The following is a 21,527-nucleotide window of genomic DNA, read 5'->3' as shown; positions in this document are numbered from 1 at the left end:
TTAGCCTGCGGACCAAAGGGTCCCAGGTTCGATTCCGGTCAAGGGCACATGCCCGGGGTTGCGGGCTCGATCCCCAGTAGGGGATGTGCAAGAGGCAGCCAATCAATGATTCTCTCTCATTATTGATGTTTCTATCTCTCTCTTCCTCTCCCTTCCTCTCTGAAATCAATAAAAATATATATTTTTTAAAAATGTAAAATCATTGTAAACATTTTTATATATTTGCAGTTGTGGGCTCAAACTGTTTTGTAAATTTTACTTTACTTAATTGTGTGTCATGAATATTCTTTTATGGCATTAGAATTATGCTATTATACCGTTTGGGGCAAAAGTAGGTTTATAGTTGTTCATATGAAAAATAATACAATAATTAAATAATAATACAAAATAAACTCTGTTTTGCTTACTCACAACTGCAAACCTATTTTTGCCCCACCCTATAAATTATGACTTTTAATGGGCACCCAGGATTCTGTTGTGAACAATACATTTATTTAGTCAATCCTTTATCATGGTATATTTGTGTTGCCTCTAATATTTTGCTCTTGTAAATAACTGCTGTAGTTTGAAACATAACAATATTATTTTTCATTGTCACATCTATATAACCATTTGCCTCTGGGCCACCTAGTTGAGGATTTGGCTATGTAATCCAGAGGCTAAAATGAGTGATGGGGATACATGATACTTAAATCATGCTCTTCAGTCATGGATCACTGTTACCCAAGTGGCTCATTCAGACTGCAGTGTTGTGTAGGCACTTTTATGGATTTTCTAACCACAAACTCAGTCTGTTGGGGTTTGGTTGTTGTTTTTTTAACTCCCAAATTTTTATTTGAAAAAATTTTTACATCTACAAAATAGTTAAAAAAGAATAAGACAATGAACAGTGATATAGTCTGTGGATTCATCAATTGTAAATCCTTGGTTTTTAAGTGGAAAATCTTCACGTAAAAGGTAGGTTTTTTAAAAAATGCAGATAAATAGGAAACACTGAAAGAAATAAGTTAAATGGAAAGCTGTGTGATAGTCTCCAAATGATCAGGTCATCACAGTTCAGGACACTCTCTTCCCTTTGTCATGTTGGCATCATCAGCCTGTCCACTCAGTGCATCCTGAAGGCGGCCACACAGAACGTGGTGTGGGACCCTCTGAGGGATGCGTCTAGTGGGCACTCACGGGTGCACCTCCACGGTGGTCGGAACTAGGAACTGCCCTGCCATACCAGGGGTCCTTGTTTTGCTTTGCACCATGGAGCGCACAGTACTTCCTAGTGACACCGTAATTACGCCCTTTTCCCCAAATAAATAAACCATTAGCGTTAGTGTGGCAAAAATCTGTGTTGGGAGTTCTTTCTTGAGTTCAGAAGTGATTTTCTTCTTCCCCTCACCCTCGCTAAATTTTAAAATTCAAAGCATATCTCCTCATCAGATAATTAAGCTGATTACCATTGTACGTTCCAACATAATTTCCATCTAATTTGATATTCTGTGGGAAGCTGCAAAGTGAATTTAACTAATAAAATGAGCTATCTTTTATATTAGGCAGTGTTAATAATTAACAGCAATATGTGCCCTATTTTGTTCTTATTGTAGTTGTCTGCTAGCTGCAGTGGTTAGTAACTGAGAATAGGTTTCAGGCCCTGCCAGAAATGTGGACCGGTGATGACCCGGCTGAAAAGAGTTTGAGTTAGATAGGCATGGGTTTCAGTCTGTGTCTGCTCCTTACTCATAGCAGCCCCTTAGGGAATGATCTCAACTCTGTTTTTTTATTTATTAAACACAAAGTTATTCAGTTTTAAGTATTATTATAAAGCTATAGTAATCAAAGTGGTGTGGTATTGGCGAAGGGTTAGACACATAGATCAGTGGGATAGAATAAAATCCAAAAGTAGATCTACACAAATATAGCCAATTGATTGTCAACAAAATTGCAAAGCCAATTCAATGGAGAAAGGATAGCCTTTTAAACCAATGGTGCTGGAATAATTTGACTTCCAGTCCTTGAAGAAAAAAAAATCTGGGCTGCTTTTTAAGTTCTAAGAAGAATAGAAACACATGTAAAATTAATCATACAAGTATTGGTATTAACAAAGAAAGTTGCTGTTTTAAAGAATAATTTTGAGATAGCATCTAGGAACTAGTCAATTATATAGAATTTAATGGAAAGTGGGGATTTAAAAATTATAGACAGAGTTTACTACTATATGTCACTGTGTCTAAAAATATACAAGCTATTCCAAACTACACCAAGGCTACCCAAAATAGCCTTGTACTGATAATCTTATTCTTTTGGGGCTCCTCATAATCAGTGTTAATATGATCTCTTTGCTATTTGCAACATTGTTGTGAATTCTTTCTTATGAATATATTAAAAGATGGTCATACTGCCTTAAGAGAACTTTCAGTAAATCAAATGAATAATTGGAAGCAAGGTAAGGGGTCTCATTCTGTCTTTCCTGGGAGTGGTTTTTTTCTGGTTCTGTAAAGCCTTGTAGTAGAGCTCTGCTGGGGACCCCAGGCTATACAGTGAATTCATTGTATTTCTAATGAACCTGCAAAGTATCCTTGGAGAAATTACTGTTGATTTTTTAAAACAAAAGCACCCCACGTTTTCTGTTCTGGCACAGAGCTGTGACAGAGAGCATCAATCAACTCATCACACTGTGCACCCAGCAAGCTCCCGGCCAGAAGGAGTGTGACAATGCCCTGCGGGAGCTCGAGGTGGGTCCTGGACAGGCCTCTGAGCATCCAAGAGTGTGTCTGTCTGTCCTCTGCCCATGGGATCAGTTCCTTCTCTTCTGTGTTATCGTTTATCTTCCTGGGAGACTGTCAAAGCCAACGTTCCATCCACGTGGGAGGAACTGAAGAAAGACTAGATTTGGTGGGATTATCACCCCTGCTTCCCCTTTTCCCACTACGATGAGAGTTATTTTGTTAAAGGATTCTTTATTTCAAACTGAAAGAGGCCTATGGTATTGGGTGTAGGTTGAAGATGAGCGAGCTCTACCTGAAAAGTTTGGGAGAGGTTATTCTGAGGCATTTGAGAGAAGCTGAGATAGATGTGCTTTCTGAGTAAAAACGATTTCCCTACATATTTTATTTTGTAACATGTAAGGACCACATAAAACAAAACCCAAAGTGGCACTCATTACCATATGACCAAGGTGCCCGTGGGGTAGAACACAGCATGGGTGCTTTTACATTTATATTCATACTTATGGTTTATTGCTAATTTAAAATTGGTTTATGCCCAACAGTATGCCTGCTTGTCTATAGAGCAGTTTTAATCAATCTAGGTTCTATTGAAACAGCCAAATGGATGTCTCAGTAGTTATGGGTGGTTGTAACCAATGTACCTTGCGTTTTCTGGATGATTAACATGGATTTGGCCCGATGGGAATATCTCCCATGCCAGTAGGGGGTTTGATTGAGGCTCAGTCTGACGATGCCAATAGGCCATTGTGTGCAGCCAGAAGTGCTGGAAGTGAAAAGTGGCTTCGTAAAGGACTGAGGCATTCTGAAAACAGTGGAGAGTGTTTCCTGCATTGGGTGAATTATTTCTCAATTCTGCTCTGTTCACGTTTGCAAATATAAATATGTAGGCTGTTGATCTAAATGAATTCTTTTGGCCTAGGTGCAAATGGATGTCTTAATGGTATCCTTGGTTGCCAAAATTATGACTATTTCAGAATTGCTGTTACTAAAACAATTTTGATTATACAAGGGGTGAGAGGAGGTTCTTCAATGAAATGAACTCCGTTATGCGCCCTCTTTCCTGACTGCCACACAACCTTTTGCAACTCAAATGACCTTGTCTCTCTGTTGGCTGTGCCCCCAAAGGATGCTGGGTCCTTGTGCACATTTTCTCTCAGCGGGGAGGAGGTTGAATGGCTATATCTCCAGACTTTCCAGCCTCAAAGGTCCTTATAACATGAAAGCTAGGGATCACTTTCAGTGAAGTGGAAACAAAGGCAGAAGAGGCAATCCCTATATGCAGTTCCTTGATGGGGACCTAAGCAAGAGGGAACATTTTCTATAGTGTTCCAATGTAAATAAAAAGAAGCAAACCATCCCACTGAGCATTTGGGGGGAGTTACCTTCTTTCAGGCCTACCATTAAAAGGTTCCAGAACTGGAAACTGCAGGCTCTACTAATCATGAAGAAATGAGTGTGTTCTTAAAATTTAAACACCTTGGAGTTATCCAGCAAAGGAATTGTACTAATTTACCATAAATACGTTGCCTTGCATTAACTTACAGATTTCTTTAAGAAAAAATTCTCCCTGCTCTGTAGATACTGTGCTTCTCTGTTGAAATTGAAAATAAGATCCTTTTCTACACTATTAATAACCTGAGACACACACGCACACACCCACCCCTCCATTCAATGTTGTGTTTTTAGCCGGAAATCTGATGTCATGGATACTTTTTATAAATTCCTTTCAAGTACCTAGGTCAATGAGTGATCATGACCAGAATGCTGTACAGGGAGGGAAGTTGATTGCTGGTATGTTAGGTTGAATTTTTCTTGTTCTGTAACACGTGCGTGCTTTTTAAGTTGTGTTCTCCTTCTGTAGACTGTCAAGGGGATGTTGGACAATCCTAATGAACCTGTTAGTGACCTCTCTTACTTTGACTGCATTGAGAGTGTGATGGAAAACTCCAAGGTAAGCCGGCCTGTGCTCTTAACATTCCTCCTCGGTGTGGGAGGAGCTCAGACGTGCTTCGAGTGCATCTGCCCGTAGCTGCTCTGTATTGCTGCACGTCTCATAGAGTCTTCTCCTGTAGCCCTGCCGTCATGTGCTTCTCTAAACATGACCACGCACTAGAATCATCTTGGGATCTTTTTTGTTAAACACAGAATGCAAAACCCCTCCCTGAGTTTCTGATTCAGTAGATCAGAGGTAGGGCTGAGATTGTACATTTTTGACACGTTTCCAGGTCCTGCCCATGTGGTCCAGGAGCCACACTTTGAGAGCCACTGCTTTCACCATATCACAGATGGGTCTTACTGTGAATCGAATCATGTATTTTCTTTACCTGGGATTGAACTCTTGGGGAAAGCCCTTCAGTGACCCTGGCTTATATGAGCCCCTCTTTAGTGTTCTTGCCATCCATCCACGGCAGCCATTCTCAAAGAGAATGAAACTGTGTGGGGAGTTTTTTGGATGCGGGTAGAAAAATCTAAGATAATACAACAGTTTGTGCCCCACCCCCCAACCTTAACCTTATTCAACAAAATCTAATTTCTTAGTATTTAATTTGATGTGGGTGGCAGTTATGGGGAAAATGTTAGGAGTAGTAATAATTTTTAAAAGGTTGAGAAACCCGTGATGATAATATCGATGTTTTTGAGACTGCCAGAATCTGGTTAAAATGAAATGCGAGTGAGATGAATGGATACTGAGCAGTCTGGCTTTGCTTGTTTACATCACTTTACATTAGCCTCAGGGAGACATCTCTATTGGTGGTGTCAGGACAGCCTGCTTTGCATTGGGCGAAGACTAGGGTTTGTCCTGTCCAGCATTCTTTATGGAACGGCGGGTTTTCTAAGGGAGGATACATATTTTTCCCGTACTTAGAGCCAAAGAAGGATGCAGAGTTAGGAAGAGGAAAATACTGTATCTGAAAATACCCTCTAACTTCTGTGCTTTGCAAGTCCTTAGTAAGCTGGATTATTTTCTATCTCCAAACAATGTTAGGGAGTTTCTTTTTCCTTCACCCAGCCTTGGTGGCTTATTGACAAATGAGGAGCTCGGCCTTGCGTTCTAGACTTAGCAATCCCATTGCCTCTCCAAGGGGTTGTGTGGAACAGCCTTCCGTTCCAACGTCTGTTATCCTGGAAGGTAGAACAAGCCCTCGGGGGGCCTGGTGAGGCCCACAGAAGACAGAATACCAGATAAGGGGCAGATGCCCTGCCTCTGCCCATGACCTTCTCTGTGACCTTGTGCCTGGTGCTTGACCTCTCTGGGTCAGATTCTGAATACTAAAATCCCTTTTTGCTGCTATTTTAAAGACCTCTGAAGAAAATATACCAATGATTTTCAAAATATGGGAAAATATAATATTTAGGAAACCTTATTAATTCATATTATATATACTTCATAAAGACATTTAAATTTTATTATAAATAAGTAAGATAATACCAGGAGGAGTGTGTCTTCTGCTTTCTGGATATGACTTCATCTACAGCTCAATGGATGTGTCTGATTTTTGTATTCTGGGAATTTAGAGTTCTCAGTCCAGACCATTCCCCCGTGGGATGCCCTGTATAGATTTTACTTTATTGATCTGAGTATATTTACTGCTTCTTCTTGAGATATAGATAACTTTTGGGTGAAAGGTTTATATTTTTATTGTTCAATTCTCTTTATAGAACAGAAACAATATAATTGTCCTGAATCCTTTATTAATGCAAATAAAGGGAAATAATGGCCAATATTGTAAATTAAGAATCCTTGAATGTTAAAGTTGCAAGTGTAGTTCCCTTTACCCATTGGTTTGAAGAATGCTGGTCAGAGAATATTGCTAATTATTTGTTTTGCAGGTTCTGGGCGAGTCGATGGCAGGGATTTCGCAGAATGCCAAGACTGGGGACCTTCCTGCTTTTGGGGAGTGTGTAGGGATTGCTTCCAAGGCTCTCTGTGGGCTGACAGAGGCAGCAGCTCAGGTAAGGGACTGGTTGGTCCCCTCCACTGCAGTGTAGCTTGTGTCCTATGACAGACTAGGGGAGTCCCAGATCCCTGTGGGAGGCATAGGGGAGCTCCAGATGAGTTGTTTTGGGGGGAAAATAGGCATTGCATAGTTCAAATTCTCTCTGATGTTTTAGAATTGCAAAAACCTTAGTCATGATCCTTTTAGCATCAGAGGGAGAAAACAATGCCGTCATGCAGAGACACCATCAGGCATGTTCCTTGCTCTTCGACTGTCCTGGGCATTTCCAGTAATTATCGGGCTCACGTGACCGAAGCTTCAAATGTCAGCATTTACCTTAAAGGATTTATTATTTGGCAATTGCTTTGAGCCTAGATGATTTTACTAAACCAAAGAAAACCATCCCTAGTTTGGGGGGTGGAATTGCCTACCTTTATCCTACCCCTCAAATCTCAGGGGAAATGAATTAAGTTTAAAATAGCTGCTCACAGATTCATTTTCTCCATTATTAGTCTAATGCATCCAGAGGGTTTAAAGAAAAGACCTCTTCCAGCCTCTTGTCCTCTTAGAGATCAAATATAACCTTTTCCCCTGAGCCATATTACTCATTCTTCTTTTTTGCTATTGGAAATACTGGCCTAAAAATAAGGATGCGTTAGATAATGAGATAAGAAACCCTCACGAAGGGCATGCTCCAGAGTTGGCTGACTCAGCAGCTCCATGCCATCAGCCTGCGCCCACTTTTCCTGCCTCTCCCATCTGCCAGCAGGAGGGTTCAGCTTCATGCTGAGGCTGGGTGTCCTCCCTCATGGTCATAAGGTGGCTGCCAGAAACAATCAATCTGGGTCCGTCCTTGTTCATGGCCCACAGAAGAGTTTCTTGAGGCTTTCTTCAGAGTAAGGAAGCTTTGTTCCCAGAAGCCTGCAGCAAACTCGCGAGCTGGCATTCACCTGTCCATCCCGAAGGCCTGATCACTCTAGTTACCTTGACAAACTTGCATTAAGGAGCCCCCTACGCATGGCTGCTGCATGTACATTACAGGATGGTTGTCCCCCAGGGGCTCACCTGGGACCCCAGAGCCTGAACTGTGGTTTTCCTCTCCCTTTCCAGGCTGCATACCTTGTTGGCATCTCTGATCCGAACAGCCAGGCAGGCCACCAAGGCCTCGTGGACCCCATCCAGTTCGCCAGGGCTAACCAGGCTATCCAGATGGCATGCCAGAACCTGGTGGACCCTGGCAGCAGCCCGTCACAGGTAACCCGGGGGCGAGGATATGCCACCTGTGAGTCCTTAAGCTCTCGTAGGTGGGCTGTGGGGAATGAGAGAGATGAGTAAAGAATACTGTTCTTACAGAGCTTGCAAAGCCAGCTCAATGCAGCACTGTAGATAGTGACTCGGGGGGATGTCACAAAATGAGGTGAAAGTGGGAATGTGTAGGTACTTTGAAATGGGAGCTGGAAGGCTGTCAGGGTAAAGCAACCAGCATGAGATTCATCAGGAGTCTCGTGATTCCATTCAGTTCAGGGACATCCGCTGAGGGCTTGTTCTGTGCTCAACATGGGTCAGCATGAGTCTGATCCAATCCCCATTACCCTGGCGCTTAGTCGGATGGATAAAGTTTGGAAAGTGCAGTGATTGGGCTATGATGACAGTGCCAGCAATGCACAGAGGAAGGTGTGATGAATTTTCTGAGGATCACATCACAGAGATGATGGTGCTGATCCAGGTCTCAAAGTTGGGTCATAATCCACAGCCCATAAAGGAGCCACAGGCATTTGAGGACTAGACAGTATGTGACATTCCATGCTTAAGTGGCATGGGCTCCCATTCACTTATTAAAGCAGTGTGTGCTGAAACTGGCCAATCTGGGGTATCAGAGGCAGCCTGTGAGTGGCATGTTCATCCTGAACTCTGGGAAGAGCATTCTTGAGGCAGGAGAAGGACCCAAGTGAAAGAAGCAGTACAGGGAAGACCTGGGCCTGAAGCAGGCCTCAGAGCGGGCTTGCAAGGTGTCAGTGCACCTGAGATTCCTTACCCTCCAGTTAAGGGCAAAGGGATGCTACCAGTCTCAGCAAAGTAGATCAGGTGGATCCAGGAGAGCAGTTTTGTTTTGTGGGGTATGTGTTGGGGTGGGGGGGTGGGGGGCGGGATAGTAGAGCCTAGAAGATCCCTGAGACAGACTACTTAATAAGGTGCCTACATGAGGCAGGAGCTATCGCACCTTGATGTCTGTCATACTTATCTAGGCCTGGACTCTCCAATGTGCTAGCTACGAGCTGCACTTGAAATGTAGTTTGTCTAGTTTTGATGGGCTGTGGGTATAAAATACACACTGGACTTTGAAGACGTGATATGATAAGAAAAGACTGTAAAATCTCAATATTATCAAATTGATTACATGGTGAAATGAAATATTTTGGATATTTCAAGTTTAATAAAATACTTTATTTAAATTAATTTCTCTTGTTTCTCTACTTATTTTAACGTGGCTGCTCGAAAATTACATATGGGGTTCATGCTCTATTTCTGTTAGGCAGTGCTGGCGTAGACCCTGGGCTGAACTTCCTCCCCGGGAGTTCCACAGGACAGCTGACTCCTTTAAGACTGTCTGGAGCCCAGCCCACCCCCACCCCTACATCAGCACCTCTTTTCCTTTTCTTCACTTTTCCTCTCTTGCTGAATAATTCTTGCCCTCTCCTTTCTTGGGATGACTGGGGATGGCAGAGCTAGTCACATGTGTTGTAATTACACAGGCCCTGGACATACGGGTTGAAGAGGAATCCAGGGCTTGGGACCAGGGTGGACTCCTGAACTGGACCCCTCTGTACTGAGGCATGGGGTGCCCCCAACCCAGCTCCATGCTTTCTAGGTTCTGTCAGCCGCCACGATTGTCGCCAAGCACACCTCGGCCTTATGCAACGCCTGCCGCATCGCCTCATCCAAGACAGCCAACCCAGTGGCCAAGAGGCACTTTGTCCAGTCAGCCAAGGAAGTCGCCAACAGCACCGCCAACCTGGTGAAGACCATCAAGGTAGGTGGCTGGACTGAGGCCTCATAATCCCAGCGACACCTGCTGCAGAGGGGAGAGGACAGGATTTACGCTCGGCTCTCCTGAGACGTAGGTCTAGTGAAGTTTAACTTCTAATTTGGTCGCATGATTTAAGTCTCTGAGGATGAGTCCCTTACAAGTGGAGATATTCATTATGAAAAACCAACAGCCTTGGTCTCTCCTAACCTTCCAGATAGTGGGGGGCTCCCCAACAGCCTTGGTCTCTCCTAACCTTCCAGATAGTGGGGGGCTCCCCAAACTCTCTACATGAGAAGCTTAGGGGCAGAAATCTGGAAGGGTTGGCTATGGGGCATCCCTTGGCACTGTGTTTGGGTAGCAAGCACCCTGTGTGTACTTAAACTGTGTGCTCCTGTGGGTTCATTCTAAGGGGGTTGGTGTAGGGTCCCACCATTGTTGTAGATCTGGAGCATATGGAGGAAGACGGGAATGGGAAATTGTGAGAAAATCACTTTAATCTAAAAAAAAATCAATTTAATCTATCCAATGATATGTACTCTTTATAGTTAATTAAATGTTTAAAAGGGGCATCAAAGTTTTGAAACAGACCATTCTGTGTTTATAACAAGTTCATGTTTGTGTGAAAGGCCATGGATAGGTAGGGGCAGGGGCATGGTGAGGAGGCAATTGCAGTGGCTGGAATGTAGTATTTGTAGGTAGGTGATAAGACCCTAAGCAGGGACCAAACAGGCAGGAGGCAGCCAGCCCTGTGGGGAAACAGCCACAGCCTGGACAGTAGACCCCAGCCAAAGAGCCCAGCACCCCCTCCAACCTCCATAGGAGATTGTTGTGGGAAGCCAGCTACCAGTGCTGTGTAAACCAGGATGTGCAGGAGGGAGAGGCATTGGAGGGTTAACTCCTTATTTAAGGATGTTCACGTTCATTGAGGTAGGAGTCTGCTTTGTTGCTGGGCAGGTCCTGGAGTAATGGGACTTTCCCTCCTATCTCTCTCCAGAGGGCAGGGCACTAGACGCCTCTTTTCTATTTCACTACACAAAGCCAGTGTGTTCACTTGGAGACATTAGTCAACAGGCTGAGCCAAGCAGAAGCAAAGAGAGAACACAGCCCAGCAGCAGCTGGCAGCTTGTGGGCCAGAACCCGGGCAGGTGCCCGCGTCAGCAATTTCTTAGCTCCGTGGTCGGCAAACTGCGGCTCACGAGCCACATGCGGCTCTTTGGCCCCTTGAGTGTGGCTCTTCCACAAAATACCACGGCCTGGGCGAGTCTATTTTGAAGAAGTGGCGTTAGAAGAAGTTTAAGTTTAAAAAATTTGGCTCTCAAAAGAAATTTCAATTGTTGTACTGTTGATATTTGGCTCTGTTGACTAATGGGTTTGCCGACCACTATCTTAGCTATTTAAATGGAGTCTTTCAAACAAAAACAAGAAACCTGCCTATTTGAAGACAATAATATAGGTTGAAAATGAAAACATTAAAGCCAGTGCCCCTAGGATCCTGGTGGCAGCCCACCTTAATTACGGTCATAGTCCATGGTATTAGAAACTAATACAGTTTACATTGTTAAATGTTTAGCTCGTGTGAAGCCTGTTCCAAGTGTTCTGTGTATATTACTCATTCGGTCCACACAGCCACCCTGTGCTGATTCCCATTTCACAGACAGGACGCTGTGGCAACAGGGAGGTTAAGTAACTTCCCCAAGGGGACTCAGCCAGTAAGCAAACCAGATGCCCTGCTCTTCCCACTCTCCCTTCTGCTCTCACCCTGGGGATGATGTGCACATCTTCTTTGTGGAGAAGCTGATTCATCCAGCCACCCTGGGAAGAAATACTTCAATGTGTCTACAGTGCGCATGTGCAAGTGTGGGGGAGGTGGGGGTGGAAAGACAGCAAGAGAACTGAAAGTAGCGACATCATGGATAGTTGCTTGTATTCTTATTTCTTTGTTGTTGTTGTTAATTCTCACCCTAGGATATTTTTTCCCATTGAATTTTAGAGAGTGAAAGGAGTGGGAGAGTCAGAGAGAAACATCAATGTGAGAGAGACACATCAATTGGTTGCCTCCTGCACATGCTCCCCGACTGGAGCTGGGCATCGAGCCTGCAACCGAGGTACATGTCCTTAACCGGAATCAAACCTGCTACCCTTCAGTCCACGGGCTGACGCTCCAACCACTGAACTAAACAGGCTAGGATGCTTGTAATTTTATTTCAGTTAAACTTGGCCATTTTCTGATTATTAAAAAATAGGCTATATATAGATGGATCAAGGAAGTAAAAAAACAAAACACAAAAAACAAAAGAAAAGAAACAGTTCTTTAGAAATTCCTGGAAACCTTTCTTCTCTGCCTCCTCCTTGGCTTTAAATCCTTCCTATCCCTGTTAAGATCTCATCTTCTTTTCAGATTCTCCTCACAGTGTCAAACCCTCTTTGCAGTTCCCTGAAGCAGATGCACTTGTGTGACAGCCTGAAAGATAGGCTTGTGCAGAACATCAGAGAAGAGGAAGGCCTTACCTCCCCGGAGCACCCCGGGAATGGGTAGCAATGCCAAGGGAACAGAAATGAACCTTTGCCCCTCAACTTGCCGAGATGTGCTTGTCTTTCCATTCCCATTGGGTGGTGGGGTTTGCAGGGTACCATACACTTTATTTTAACTTACTAATAGGAAAATGGGAAAGGCTCATTTCACTGTAGCTCACTAATACCATATACTGAATAGAGTCCTGTTTCAAGGGATGGTTAAGAATCCTGTCAAATAATAAAACAAATGACTAGCTAATTCCCTAAATGCTTAAAGCAGCTGCCCTCATAGCTGTCGTTTGCTCTAAGTTTTATGCTCCCTGGTGCTTTTTTTGTTTTTTCTTTTAACCATGAGGATGTGCCCAGGCCTAAATCCCAGCTGCCACGCCCTTACAGTCCCCCCAAAAAGGAGGGGAAGCTAAGGAATTCCTGCTTCTAGGAATCTTAAGCCTCCATGGATGGCACTCTTTAAAACGCCAGAGCATGACTTAGCAAGTGTAAATATCTTCACCCCCTTCCTGCCAGGGCAGGTTAGAAGCACACAGACGCCTAGCTATGGTTGCTGTCTTCCCACTGGTCCCCACATACAATGTTGCCTGCCTTTCTCTCGAATCGGATGTGTGGAATGGAATGTTATTTTAAATGTGCAGTCGCTCGGGTTTGGGTGCCAAGTAGAAACTGCAACAACAGCTTTTGTTTTCTGAGACGTTGGAGTGTGGCCTTGCCCCTCACGGTGGAGTTGAAGCTCAGGGTTTTGTGATGAAGTGTTTCTAGGTACACAGACACCAAACAGATCCAGTTGTGGTTAATCAGTTTGACTCGGCTGTTTTGGTCATCCTTCTGTTTAGATTGGTAAAGTAGGTGTCTTCAGAAAAAGAAAAAAAAAAAGGAGGAACAAAACCTCTTGGGCTTCTCTGACTCCTTATTCTTGTCGCCTTTGTCTAAGGTCAGTAGGAGAGAAGGCAGCCAGGGGTCGTGGGTTCTGGTTTGAGGCAGGACCTTGGCTTAGCATGTCACATTCCTGGGTGTTGGTTTTGTCATCTGGAACCTTGGAGAGTTGGGGTTAAATGATCTGTAAGGTTTCTCCTGACTCCCACAGCCTTGAACCTGTGACCCGGCACACCTATCCCTCTCCCTTCCTCTCTGAAACGTCATTTCTCCCAGCTCCCTGTGAGGTTCTGCCGAGGGAGAACGTCCAGAGGAGCTGGTCCAGGGCTCGAGAGCACCTTGTCCCTGTGCGGCCTAAAATGAAGTCACCCTTTCATTGTTATGGCTGGTACATTGACCTTCTGTGACAGGGAACGTCTCCATGAAAGCTGCTATGCCTGCTTGCAGTTTCTCCAGTGGGCAGGCCTGAGTATGCAACTCCTTTAGGTGGCTGAGCCATCCCCAGGTGGGAGCAGCGTTCACAGTGAAATAGTATCTTTGTGAGCTATCCTTTCTGATGACAAGTGCTTCCGGCTGGTTGAGCCTCGGTCGTTACCAGATTTTACGACCCAGGGTTTTTATATATTAGGATAGCTTTTCCTTTTTGAAAATGAAAAAAAGCAGGTGACATAGCTGGTGTTCTACTCCACGTTATTCAAGGTCTTGTCCTGATGTGCTACATTATATGTGATGTTAGGGCCCATGCTCAAAAAAAAAAAAATTATTCCTTCATCTTATTGGTGCAGTTTATGGAACTGCACAATTAAAAAACATTTCTCAGTATTTCCCTTGGGTAATCATCTTTTCATTTTTAGTAAGTTTAACTATGGGTTGGTGACTCAATCAGAATCCTGCCTTCCAAATAGGCCCAGAGGGTTGTGGAAGGTTGTACAGGGAGTGGGAAGAGTGTGGGGAGGTAAGAAGCAGGAGTGAGCAGCACAAGGGGAGGCCTGTCATCTTCTGTTCAGCTAGAAGCCATGTCATCCCCCCCAGAGGGGGTGTGATTGGCCACTGGCGGTGCTGGGACCTGAATTCCTTTGACACCAAAGTCCACTCCCGCCACCCACCTGCTTCCCTGGTTTTCCTGCACCAGGGCCACTTCCACCAGGCTCCTGCCATGTGGCACCTGCCCTGTCTCCCACTGTATTCCCAATTGCTCTGAAGCCTGCTGGAGCCTCACCTCAAGGAGTCAGCGCAACAAGATTAGAGCTCCAGATCACTTCTGCGTTGCCAGTGCCCAGCGCAGTGATGCTAACGGGCGCCACGTTGGTGTTCACTGAGTTCACGAGTGGCAGTTAGAACTGAGGCCACATCTGTGAGCAAGAAGTAGCAGGCATGTCGGGTGTCCACTGGGCCCCGAAGAATGGCAGAGTCAGCGGTTAAGGTAGAGGTCAGTGCTTGTCTGGTGGGGAAGGGCTTGGACTGAGGCAAGCCATGCACAGTTTTAGCTAAGATGGTAAATGAGCCAGGTTCTCGGGAATTCCTCTGAAAACGTTAGCTTGGTGGATGTGTAATTATTGTCCCAAGCTGCCAAGGCTTGGTTAGAATGCAGTTGTTATTCAAAACTAGCCTTTAAGCTGGCTGTGCCTGCCTACTCCTGCCCTCGTGAAAAGTAGAGACACACTCCTCTCAAATCCCGTGGTTTCTTGATGCCGGTGCCTCTGGTTTTTGTTCACTAATTGTCTGAATTGGCATTTATATTGCTCATAACAGTTAAATTAAAAGTTTAATTGGTTGTTTAATGAGAAAATTTACATTCTCTTACAAACATAGCTGCCTTCTCAGATGCAGCCGTTCGCTGGGAGGCAGGGGTGCTATTGCTGGGTCACAGGCTCTTGGTTCCAACAGTCTTCTTCTTAAACAGGTGGAGTTGGGTTGCGGGGCCTTGAATCCAGTGTTAACCTTTTGTGTGGCATGGACCACAGGCCGCATTCCTGATTCTCCTCCATCCGGGTCATTAATCAGCAATGTCACTGACCATGCAATGCCGTTGTGTTACCTGCTGCTAATTTAAAAAAAGAAAATGCTACTGAAGCATAAGATACATAGACAAAAAGCACAAATCATGTGCATAGAGCCCAGTGAGTTTTCTCACGCTGAGCACACCTGGGTAACTACAGCCAGGTTAAAACACAGGACATGGCCAACCCCCATGGTCCCCTTGGTGCACCTTCAATTATTCCTGGTTCAACACCCTAAATTAGCTTCACCTGTTACTGTACTTCGCACAAATGGAATCATACAGTAGGTACCTTTTGTGTCTGGCCTCCTTAACTAAATATGTTTATGAGATTTGTCCATATTGTTGAGGGTAGTTCTCGTCTATTCCTTCCCAATGGATTCTGTTTTGCTCATTTCAGAATGGCTGCTATGCAAGCCCTACCTCCATCAGCCAGTCAGGGACACTGAGGTCAAACTTAGAAAGGGTTGGAAGTGCTGCACAATGTAAAGTATTTTTATAGTTTGGGCAGGAACAGACTTAATTAGAGAGAGAATGGAGGGGAAAAACCCAAGGGTTATATTGTCAAAAGTGGGGAGTAAAGGGGTTGAGCTGCAGGGCCTGGGAGTGACGGGCAGGACGTTACTTGAATTCATTTCTGCTGTGTGTGAGTGGGAAGTGATGTTCTGTGAGGTCAGCTATCCCTTGAGCCACACATTCAGCTTTATTTCTTACCATCGGTAACTGAGCCCCTCTGCTTGATGGCAGCGATCTCTCTAATTAGTTCTTATTTGTTATTCATGAGCTCACCAAACATTTTGTATTCCCACATCTTGTAAGCCACTTTCTTTCGCTGGGAGGTGATTACCGGGGCCCATGAATAATCTATGCCTCTCAGTGGGGTAAAGTCTCCGTGTTGCCTCCCATCAGGCTCTGGACGGGGATTTCTCTGAAGACAACCGAAATAAGTGTCGCATTGCCACCGCCCCCTTGATCGAAGCTGTGGAGAACCTGACCGCATTCGCATCCAACCCTGAGTTTGTCAGCATTCCCGCCCAGATCAGCTCCGAGGTAGGGAGTCTTTGCAGCAAAGGTAATGTCGGCATCTTCGGCTGGGTTTGTGTGGCACTAAATGAGCACAAACAGTGAAGAACTCCCAAGTTTCTCTCTGTCAACATGTAAGGCATTGTTATTGCTGATGGTGCACAGAGTTTATGAAACTCAATGTCTGCACATCTCTTAAGAAGTAATGCCTTAGCTCTACATGTTGGGAATGATCCCTATGCATAGGTTTGGGCCTGATTCTTGGTATGTGTCACCCTCAGAAATTATATTTAAGGAGCGAACGTGGACCCAAGTTCTCACCATCAAGGCCCTGTGTGAGCCAGCCTCCCTGGTTCCCTACCCTCTGTGTCTCCTTCCAAAGGGCAAAGGTGATGAATTGGTAAAGAACAGGACCATTCACTCTACACAGCCTGTTCTTGACCCTTCTGCTGTTTGGTCCCAGGGCTCTCAGGCACAGGAACCGATCCTGGTCTCAGCCAAGACCATGCTGGAGAGCTCATCATACCTCATCCGCACTGCACGCTCACTGGCCATCAACCCCAAAGACCCACCCACCTGGTCTGTGCTAGCCGGACATTCCCACACTGTGTCTGACTCCATCAAGAGTCTCATCACATCTATCAGGTTAGTTTCGCCTCCAGAAATCACTAGGGACCTGCATCTGAACAGAGCAGGAGGAAATAGCCTATTAGGACTTGTATTTAATAGCAATGTGGTTGACCATGATCATCTTTTTCTTTCTCTCTTTGAGATCAGTAGTAGCACTGGTCACAATAATAATAGCTAATTTATGTCAGATACTGTTCTAAGCATTTAACCTATATTATCTCATTTAATTATCACAACAACCTTGTAAGGTAGATACTGCCATTGTCTCCATTTTACCAATGAGATCATTGAGGCAGAAAGGATTTAGGTAACATTCCCACCGTCATCCCCAGCCTGATGGCTCTAACCACTGCACCTCATTGTCTGTTCCTGAGAGCTTAGGCGGAGAGCACCCTGTTTTGCTAATAAGACAAAAAGAATATTCTAGGTCTCACAGTAACTCTGGGCATCTCTGACCTCCTTGGTGATAGTAGGAGACTGAAAAAATATCCCCTGAGTAGATATACCATTTCTAAAATGGACCGAAGTTAATATCTCACATCATGGAATGCATCCCTTGTGTTAGTTATGTTTTGTTTTTCAATTACTTTTGAAGCTCAGGACCACAGTTAATTTTCTTAATGCCTCGCAAAGAAAAGTCCACTAAATATTTTCATTTCTACCTTAACCCAGGACTTTGTGAATAGTATGAAACATAGCATAATATGGTTGCACTGGAAATAGTACTATTTTTTTTTTTCTCTTTAAGAAAGGTTCTGTGCTTAAGCCAGGGAAAGGATAATCCAAGTCCAAATCGTTTCATTTGCAGTTGCCTGGCATCTGCCTGAGATGGAGGGCAGCACCATAGCCTTCTCACCAGAAATAAGTAGGGGTAGCACCAGTGTTACATTAAGAAATGCATGGGCTATGCAGGAAGGCATTGCCAAGCGAGTGTCTGGGATTGGCTCCTTAAATTAAGCGATCGAGTCGGGCAGAGAATGGAGAGGGGCTCCGGCTCACTGACACAGGAGTGGGTTGTGGGACTTGCCACCAAGGAGCCTGTGTTTAATTTCCTCTGTCCCTTCCAGGGACAAGGCCCCAGGACAGAGGGAATGTGACTACTCCATCGATGGCATCAACCGGTGCATCCGGGACATCGAGCAGGCCTCCCTGGCAGCGGTCAGCCAGAGTTTGGCCACAAGGGACGATATCTCTGTGGAGGTACACGGGGGCTCGGGGGCTGGCTCAGAAGCCTCTGGAAGTGCTGAAGAATCTCAGTATCAGGCTTTGGGGGATGGGAGAATCGCGCCAACATGTTTGTGATGGTCCCCTGTGGAACCAACCTGGGAGGTCTGGGATGGGGTAGGGCAAATGCTGAGTGGAGAATGGGGGTTCTCTGGGGGTTCAAAGGTGGCCTGAAGTAATTAAAGTCAGGTAAGAATATGTCAGTAATGTGGAGTTATCGTATTCAGTGTAACACATCAGCAGAGTAGACCTGAGCAGTACACTGTGAACATTTCTCTCATCATATTTCATCAGTGCACTTTAAATCCTGTACATTCGGTGCATTCAGAGATAACAGAGTCTTCCCTATGTTACCCGATATCTAATATCTGGGGACCTCTTACATTCTGTTATTATTTCAGAGCCACTTTACTTTTTTTTTGCCAATTTAACTGTCCAAAGACCTCTGAGTAATACTTCTTCCTCTATGTTGAATGTGCCTGCCACTCGTTAGGTGCTTAATAAATATGGATGGTCTCATTACTGATGTTTCTCTGACTGCCACTGAATTCACCAACAAGGTACTTTGGCCCCTGTCTTCAAGGAGCGGGCCCAGAGTTTTTTTTACCTTTTCCAGTGTGGCAATAAAATGTTGCTCATTTTATTACTAGAGCTGTTTCACCTCAGCTTCATGTGACCACCCCCGATTCCAAGAAAAGGAAGAAGGAATGAGCGTTCTCATTCTGCACAGAATGTTAGAAGTATTGTTAATGTGTTAATTCAAGTAGAATATGCATACAGAAAAGTGTAAGTGTGCAGCCACATGAGTCATCACCAGCTCAGCACACCCTTTACCCAGCATCCTGACCAAGAAACAAAGGGGACCAGTCCCTCAGAAGCCCCCTCATGCCCCCCCTTTCCCCATCCCGCCATGCACATCCTCCGTCTTCCTCCCTGGGAAGAACATCCTCCCCTTTAGCTGCATGCGCTCCCTACTTACACCATATTTTCTTTAGCAAGACAACATTGCTGGAATATTCTTACACTCTTGACCATAGTCACATAAGTGAGAAGATAAATAATTAGCTAAATAAACCTTGGAAAATTTGGAGCTTTCTCTCCTCCCCTCCTCTATCCCTTTTCCTCCCCCCCCCCCCCCGGCCCGCCCCCCGCCCCCGGCCCACGATTTTGTTTTCAAGTTTGCGTGGTAGGCTGCTCCCCTCGTTGACTGCACTCTGCCCAGTGCTCCCAGCCCGCATGCAGCACGTTCAGTGGGAAAGCACTGCGTCTCATTTCCAAGGAGCAGGACAGTTCCCTGGCTATGAGTTGTACCCATTCCATGCTGGTGTGTGCAAACATAAACCATCCAGTGTTATAATGGATTAAACCCTGACTCTATCCAGCAAAGTTCTATGAAGATTCCTACAAAAGGACCTGATTTCTCCCGCTACCAGCTAGCAATCTTTACATTTGAGTCCTCCGCCCCCTCGCACTCCAGCATCACTTAGATAGCTTGCCCTCTTTCCAGCATGAATTCAATTCTCTGGGATGGAGAGATTCAACCCTCTCTCAAGCCGGAGGAAGAAATGCCTTGAGAATGCCATTTTCAGTTACTGTGTCCACACCACCAAATTCAGTGAACTGAAAGCCTGAGCTGTGTGCTCGGTGGGCATCTGCCCTGGCATTTGCACAGTGCGGCGTTTGAGAAATAGTCCTGCTTCAGAGAGGTGGTGTCATGTTTACATCTCCCTCCTCTCTCCTACCCCCTTGAGGGCACAACGACCTGGGTGGTCCCGCAGACCCCACTGTTAGCTCTCTCCATGTGGACAAAGTTGTCTTCTCTTCTGAGAAAGCCATGGCTCGTCCACATTTCCAGTAATTATGCGGAATAACCCAGTGTAAAGGCACCAGTGGCATCCGTTGTCACTGCGGCTGGTGGGAGTGAGAAGCCTGTAGGAACAGTGTTCCGCAGGCCTGCCTATGTCACTCACGGTGCCGCTTGGAGGGGGGGTTCCTAGCCCAGAGGAGCTGAGGGCGCCTGGGAAGGGGAGGTAGAGCAGCAGCTTGATGGCACGCCCAGGCATTTCGAGGTCCATTTCTTGTGGCCTCCCTTGTCATTCACACGGGCCTTTCTAAATCGGTGCCTAGGGGAGGAACCACTGTGGGGTGACCTTGACAGCTCTCTCTCCTCTCAGGCCCTGCAGGAGCAGTTGACTTCAGTGGTCCAGGAAATCGGGCACCTTATTGATCCCATCGCCACAGCGGCTCGGGGGGAAGCAGCTCAGCTCGGACATAAGGTAATGTGCACCCAGGGGAGCCTGCTGGGAATGCTCATGAGAGAGGTTGGTGGCGGGGAGGGAGGGATGGGGGGCGGGTGGGAAACAGGGGAGAGTATTGATTTGTTTTTGTTCCCAAAATCCTGGTGCCAGCTATTGTGCCTGGGTCCATGCTGGCTTAAACGGCAAGAAATAGCCCTCAACCTCCCTCTTGGCGGCATCTTCTCCAAAAATGCCCCCTTCGGGGTCTGTTTTCACCTGGAGTTGAGACAAAAACTGCAGGGAAATGATTCTGGCTGTGGTCAGACTTTTCAGCCCATGAGGTGTTTATGGTCACCTGTGGCTCTTGACCTTGGATGAGATAACCAGAACTGAAGTTGACATTCCTGGTCTGGTGCCTGCCACCCCCCTTTTGTCGCTGGCTGGCCAGCCTCATTCTCATGAGTGTTGGGGTACATTGTTCCTCCATGGCCGCAAACATAGTGTCTGTTTTCACACCTGAGAAAGCAAAGCAAACGTGCACACTTCACTCTGGACAACTCAAGCCTCCTTTCGTGGCCACCTCTGAGGGGCCCTTCCGCCTGCGTTGTTGTAAGTGGTGAGTCATGCTTAGCCTGTTTGGGGTTCATTTTGCAAATCCTTCAAGGATAGTTGGCTTGTCGAGCAGCCCATGCCTCAGCAGACAGAGGGCAGAAACTGGATTTTTAACAAACTTCGGGCTTCCTTGCATTCATCAGTGCAACCATCGGTATGTATGCGCACATCAGAAATCCAGGAGCCAGAACCGTATTCATGGGTATTGATTTTAGGAAATCAATATTCTTGCTTTTTTAATTACAGGACAGTTTAAGAGCCAAGTAAGCTTGCTGCTGGTGTTGTAAGGAGAGGTTTTTGAGATTTAAAATGGTCAGTGTCTCTACCTTTTCCAGTGTGGCAAGTCTTACTTCTCAGTGGAGTTCCTTGATAGTAAGAGAGGGGCTCATCCACCTGTGGGCAGGGGTTTGCGTGGTGGAAGGACCATGCCGAGGCGGGAGCCGCCACCTGTGTGCATGCTGAGGGGAAACCATGTGGCAGAGAAACCGGATTCAGCAGTTACATTTTATTCCAGCAGGAATTTCATCAGAAAATATTTTTAGAGTTCTAGGGCAACATCCTTGTCTCTGCCCATCTGTTAGTAAGGAAGGTTAATTCCCTGGTCAGTGGCTGGCATCAAAAGCATCATCTATTTGCCTCACATTTGTTACACATTTTACTCTTGGCCCTTTGATATTTACATGATGCATCTGTGGCCCATCTGACTTTCTAAGAGGG

General features: G+C 45.5%; 1 protein-coding gene across 10 annotated transcripts in view; it reads left to right on the top strand.

Annotated features, from left to right (window-relative positions):
• The window catches only part of TLN2 (talin 2), a 425,239-nt gene that overhangs the window by 329,419 nt on the left and 74,293 nt on the right, over nucleotides 1-21,527 (top strand). For all 10 annotated transcript variants that reach the window (XM_080659814.1, XM_080659812.1, XM_080659811.1 and 7 more), the window contains 9 exons: nucleotides 2,630-2,723; nucleotides 4,579-4,668; nucleotides 6,549-6,671; nucleotides 7,766-7,909; nucleotides 9,525-9,686; nucleotides 15,994-16,134; nucleotides 16,571-16,752; nucleotides 17,805-17,937; nucleotides 20,136-20,237. In XM_080659814.1, the coding sequence (XP_080515940.1) occupies nucleotides 2,630-2,723; nucleotides 4,579-4,668; nucleotides 6,549-6,671; nucleotides 7,766-7,909; nucleotides 9,525-9,686; nucleotides 15,994-16,134; nucleotides 16,571-16,752; nucleotides 17,805-17,937; nucleotides 20,136-20,237 (1,171 nt within the window). The remainder of the gene's footprint in view (nucleotides 1-2,629; nucleotides 2,724-4,578; nucleotides 4,669-6,548; nucleotides 6,672-7,765; nucleotides 7,910-9,524; nucleotides 9,687-15,993; nucleotides 16,135-16,570; nucleotides 16,753-17,804; nucleotides 17,938-20,135; nucleotides 20,238-21,527) is intronic.

The sequence above is a fragment of the Plecotus auritus genome (genome assembly GCF_963455305.1).
Source record: "Plecotus auritus genome assembly, chromosome: 1".
NCBI lineage: Eukaryota > Metazoa > Chordata > Mammalia > Chiroptera > Vespertilionidae > Plecotus > Plecotus auritus.
Note: the sequence above shows the minus strand (reverse complement) of the source record. Positions and strands in the feature narration are given on the sequence as shown.